Genomic DNA, 6,000 nt, shown 5'->3' with positions numbered 1-6,000 from the left:
CAGCCCCTCTGGGCACAGCCTCTGTACAATGACCCATCCAGGTGGATGTATGACAGCCTGGTCAGTGGATATGTCACAACAATCCCAAAGGGTCATCACACCAGAGCTCCCGTGGGGTCAGCTAAAGTCATCTGGCCAGTGCTCCAGCTTGATTTTTTCCTCTGCCCTATCCCATTTCTTCCCTCTTGATTCCACAAGTGCTGATCCTAACAGCACCCTTAATACATATGCCAATACTGAACTCCATCCAAGTCTGCATGTCAGAGAACCAACCTGTAACATGTGTCAAAAAACATTCAGTTCTTGGACAGGATTTTTATTTGAAAATACTGTTTACATACATACTTATAACATTTCTAAATCACCAAGTAAAATATAAAATGGAAACAAGGACTCTCTGTGTGAGTGTGGTTACCTTTGGTTTAAAATCCTCAATCTAATGTCTGACTAAAAATTAAGTTTTAGTTTTAGGTTAATAACAAAAGAAAATTAATATGTTGAACCATATGAAACTGCCATTTTTATAGGTTAAAAAAAGGTTGGATATGATTTTCACATGGTTTAATGTCATAGTAAAAAGCACTTAGCATTTGAAATTTAGAGAACATTACACTTATGAATAACTCATGGGTAAAAGATATAATGAATAAAATTAAAAATTAGAAAATACCTAAATACTATGTTTATTGATCAGTGCTAAGTTCCAAAACCTGTAGTTGCAGCTAAAGAGAGTTTTAGGGGAAAAAAGTGGGCTTTATGTACTTTTAACTTAATCACTTTTCTAATATAAGTTTCTAATTTAAGAATTTAGTGAAAAAATATCAAAAAGTAAATGAAGAAAAGTTAAAGGAAAGAAATAATAATATAGTGAAACCACCAAAAAAGAAGAAGAAAAAAAAAGCCCACCAAAGGATCAATCAAGCAAAAAAAACTTATTCTTTGAAAATTAATAGGAAAAAGTCATTCAAGATTTTTCAAGGGAAAAAACAAACAAACAAACAAAACAAACAGGGCAAAGTTACAAAGTTAAAAAGCAAAGAACAACATAATTATAGATGCTGCAGAGATTAAACATTTAAGATACTATGAATAATTTTATGCCAATCAAGCTCAAAACTCACAGAAACAAATCCACTGCTAAAGAAATAAAACTTAACCAAAAATGACTCTGTAGAAATAACACACTGAAAAGTACTAAAATAATGAACAAAAATTAAGTAAATGTTGATTGTTGTACAATATTGTGGATACAATTAATGCCGCTGAATTGTATGTTTAAAAATGGTAATACGGCAAATTTTATGTTATCGATACTGTAAAAAAAAAAAAAATGTAAAAAAATCCCCAATCTAGAAGACAATCAATGATCATGTCTGTTCTTCATTTTCAAATGCCCTCAAAGGGTTCCTATTTTGAGAAAGCATGTTTTCTCTCCCTTCTCTTTTAAGATATAAAATTAAATATTGTCCTTCTGTATCTTAATCGCATATCTTCTTTTGTGGGGGGGCACAACTCTGCCCTATAATATCACTTAGAGTATATTTTTTGTTTTTCCTATCCGTTTTCTCTGTAGTATTTTAACCAGAGGTCTTTGGGTGGAATAATTGATCCTAGTTATATTAAAGGCAGTTGTGAAACAAAACAGCAACTTCACAGCCTTCAAGTAAACAGAATCCTTGATATAACTGGAAAGTAATATGTAATTCTGGGAACAGTAAAAAAAAAATCTGTGACAAATTTGTTTTATAACTTAGAAAATGAGCTTTAGCTCTGGACTCTCTCAAGGCACTAAATCTGGGAGACAGCTTTTATTGGTGGCTTGCTTCTCTGATTTGGATAAGGAAAAAAAAAATAGTATAACCTTTAAAAATTAACAAGTCATTTTGTAAGAGTTTGAAATCATTGTGTGAAGTTGGAAAGAGATAAATCCAAATTAGCATCTTGTATGTGTAAATATTTGTTGCTGGTATAAAGAAGTGCAATATAGTTTATGCAAGGCAAATACTATTGGAGAAATGCCTTCAGAATAGACTTGACTTCACAGGAGAATCACAATGCTATCTCAAAAATTGTTAAGATTAAGGTCTGTCCATTGGAAGCATTCATAACCACACAGTCACTGAGCATCATCATCATCTGGATAATTCCTTTTGAGGTACACCTGAAAAAAATAAATAAATAAAAACACCACACTTAAAAGCTGTAAAGTCCCTCCTAAAGCAACACATTTCTAGGGTCACTTCTTCATGTGAAGCAAATCATAACACTAATGGAGGCACAATTTTTAAACCCAGTGATGTGTTTATTCTATGAAGGATGTAGCCCCATTAAAACCCTCAGTGGGACTGGGCTGAATGCCAAATATGATTCCCTTGAGTTCTGATCATTCTGATTCACAGATAAGCTTTAATCACTAATTGATAACCAAAATCATTTTACAGAATTAAAACATGGAGATAAATTATAAACAAGATGACAAAGAGGCTGGGAAATCTAGTGTCTGCGTGAGGGTTTCTCACTTTTACACAAAAATGAGCACCATCAATCTAGATGTTAATATCAGGTTTGCCAGGCCTTTGAATTCTTGACTTTTACCAACTTCTAGCTGAACTGGAAGAGACATAGGTTTTCTGATAAATGTATAATCAGAACATAAAGGAAGTGAAATGCTGTCAAGTTTGTCTGTTCCACAATCATCAGTTTTTGTAGCTGCACCATATCTTGGTTTCTTGACGAATGCACATAACAAAATGAAATAATGTCAAGACTTGTGAGCTCTTACCTCTAAATGTGTTTGGCTGTAAAAGGACTTCAAATGTCATTTTTTCCCCCAAATAAGAATGTGTAAAGTTTTGTTTGAGTGTTTAAAACAGAAAATGGTCCATCTATCTGAAGCTGACTCATGTCATGAGCTAGGTTGCTAGGTCATGTGATTCCAGATTCATTTTATAAAACTTGATTCTAAGTCCATTTGTAGATGCTATCAACAAAGTTATCATGAGAGATAGTGGGCTTTACATATGAAATAGGAAAGCTCTGAGACACCTACCTTTATATTAGGTGTACTTTTTCTCTTGTTACCTGCACACATGCTACTCCCTAAACAGCACTGCTTATGAAATGCTATATATCAAAATGTCCCTTAAGTTAAGGAGAAAAACAAGAAATTCTCCAAGAATGTTTAGGGCTCATGGATGAAATCTGAGGCTAGTTCCATTATGAATGCAAGAATTTTAAAAAAAGTGGAGAGGCGGGGTGGGTGGGGGGTGGGGGGGCTTTGGATCCAGTGGTTCAGAATCCACCTGCCAATGCAGGGGACATAGGTTTGATCCCTAGTCCAGGAAGATCCGCGTGTCATAAAGCAACTAAGCCTGTGTGCCATAACTACTGAGTCCACATGTCTCTACTATGAATCCCGTATGCCACAACTACTGAAGCCAGTGCACCCTAGAGCTCATGCTCTGTAACAAGAGAAGTAAGAAAAGCCCACACACCACAACTATAAAGTAGCCCCCTGCTCACCACAACTAGAGAAAGCCTGTGTGCAGTAATGAAGACCCAGCACAGCCAAAACTAAATAGATAAATAAATAAAAAAATTTTAAATAACAATAGTAAGCCCTTTTGAGATAGCATTGTTGGGGACACTCAAGCTGAGGGGCAGGCCCCCATAGGAGCTTTCTCTGTGTACTCTGAGGTGGCAGGGTACTGCCTACATGAGCTCCAAGGGTGGGTGTAAGCTGATGCTGCCACTTCAGACTCCAGAGGCAGCCACAGACAGATGACACTACCACCTCCGAGGGTCCTGTGAGTTGGTGCAGGTCACTCCCCCACCTTCCTTGAAGTATGCATGGCTCACCATCACTTGCCAAGGCACCCATGACTGACAGCCAAGTGCCTTCCTGGGAGAGTGCACATGCCATACACCCACACAACTGCACACCCCCTATCTAGGGGAAAACAGCCAGCATATGCTGAGGAAATAGATGGCAAGCATCAAAACCTAAAACAGTCCTCCTACCAAAAAAAAAAAAAAAAATTAATCCACAAAGGCTACAGAGGGACAGTCCCACATATAAATAACCCTCTAAGACAACAGTAGATAATTCTTTCACCTAAATTCAGAGTAAGAGAAACATAAGCAAAATGAAGAAGAGGAATCACTCTCAGTTAAAAGACCAAGAGAATTCCCCTGAAGGAACAATGAAACAGATCTCTTCAGTCTAACAGACAGCAAGCTCAAAAGGAGGCAATGAAAATACTGAAGGAATTAAGAGGCTATCAACAGAAATGCAAATTACTGGGAAAAGGAACTAGAAACTATAAGGATTCAGGAGAATGCATTTGCTGAGACTAAAACTGAGCTCAAGGCAATGAAAAATAGAATGAATATTGCGGAAGAAAGGATAAGTGACCTGGAAGATAGAATAATGGAAATTATTTAATCAAAACAGCAGACAAAAAGCCAAATGAAAAATTAAAGCAATATAAGAAAGCTATGGGATAATATAAAGCAGGCCAATCTATATATAATAGGGATTCCAGAAGGAGAAGAAAAATAAAAGGGGATTGAAAATGTATTTGAAAAAATTATGGCTGAAAACTTCCTAGATACAAGATGCACAGAGCGCCCCAAACAAGATGAACCCAAACAGTCCAATACCAACATATTACGATAAAAATGGTAAAAGTTAGAGATAAAGAGAAGATTCTAAAGACAGCAAGAGAAAAACAAAGAGCTTATTTAAGAGAATTCCCATAGGCTATCAGCTGATTTCTCTACAGAAACACTACAGGCCAGAAGGGAGTGGCAAAATATATTGAAAGTATTAAAAGAGAAAAAAAAAATCAACTCAATGGCCATGAATTTTTTTTTAATTTTATTTTATTTTTAAACTTTACATAATTGTATTAGTTTTGCCAAATATCAAAATGAATCTGCAACAGGTATACATGTGTTCCCCATCCTGAACCCTCCTCCCTCCTCCCTCCCCATACCATCCCTCTGGGTCGTCCCAGTGCACCAGCCCCAAGCATCCAGTATCGTGCATCGAACCTGGACTGGCGACTCGTTTCATACATGATATTTTACATGTTTCAATGCCATTCTCCCAAATCTTCCCACCCTCTCCCTCTCCCACAGAGTCCATAAGACTGTTCTATACATCAGTGTCTCTTTTGCTGTCTCGTACACAGGGTTATTGTTACCATCTTTCTAAATTCCATATATATGCGTTAGTATACTGTATTGGTGTTTTTCTTTCTGGCTTACTTCACTCTATATAATAGGCTCCAGTTTCATCCACCTCATTAGAACTGACTCAAATGTATTCTTTTTAATGGCTGAGTAATACTCCATTGTGTATATGTACCACCGCTTTCTTATCCATTCATCTGCTGATGGACATCTAGGTTGCTTCCATGTCCTGGCTATTATAAACAGTGCTGCGATGAACATTGGGGTACACGTGTCTCTTTCCCTTCTGGTTTCCTCAGTGTGTATGCCCAGCACTGGGATTGCTGGATCATAAGGCAGGTCTATTTCCAGTTTTTTAAGGAATCTCCACACTGTTCTCCATAGTGGCTGTACTAGTTTGCATTCCCACCAACAGTGTTAGAGGGTTCCCTTTTCTCCACACCCTCTCCAGCATTTATTACTTGTAGACTTTTGGATCGCAGCCATTCTGACTGGTGTGAAATGGTACCTCATAGTGGTTTTGATTTACATTTCTCTGATAATGAGTGATGTTGAGCATCTTTTCATGTGTTTGTTAGCCATCTGTATGTCTTCTTTGGAGAAATGTCTATTTAGTTCTTTGGCCCATTTTTTGATTGGGTCATTTATTTTTCTGGAGTTGAGCTGTAGGAGTTGCTTGTATATTCTCGAGATTAGTTGTTTGTCAGTTGCTTCATTTGCTATTATCTTCTCCCATTCTGAAGGCTGTCTTTTCACTTTGTTTATAGTTTCCTTTGGTGTGCAGAAGCTTTTAAGGTTAATTAG

The 6,000-nt window shown here is 36.9% G+C and overlaps 1 protein-coding gene across 1 annotated transcript in view; it reads right to left on the bottom strand.

The window, feature by feature from the left end:
* Nucleotides 1–1,469: 1,469 nt before the first annotated feature.
* Nucleotides 1,470–6,000, bottom strand: part of LOC129624636 (ATP-binding cassette sub-family C member 4-like) — a 364,051-nt gene continuing 359,520 nt past the window's right edge. Inside the window, exon 39 of the mRNA XM_055542792.1 lies at nucleotides 1,470–2,161. Within this exon, the coding sequence (XP_055398767.1) occupies nucleotides 2,117–2,161 (45 nt within the window). The 3' untranslated portion in view covers nucleotides 1,470–2,116. The remainder of the gene's footprint in view (nucleotides 2,162–6,000) is intronic.

This window comes from Bubalus kerabau, chromosome 12 (genome assembly GCF_029407905.1).
Source record: "Bubalus kerabau isolate K-KA32 ecotype Philippines breed swamp buffalo chromosome 12, PCC_UOA_SB_1v2, whole genome shotgun sequence".
NCBI classification, from domain to species: domain Eukaryota; kingdom Metazoa; phylum Chordata; class Mammalia; order Artiodactyla; family Bovidae; genus Bubalus; species Bubalus kerabau.
This window is presented reverse-complemented; position numbering and strand designations above follow the sequence as displayed.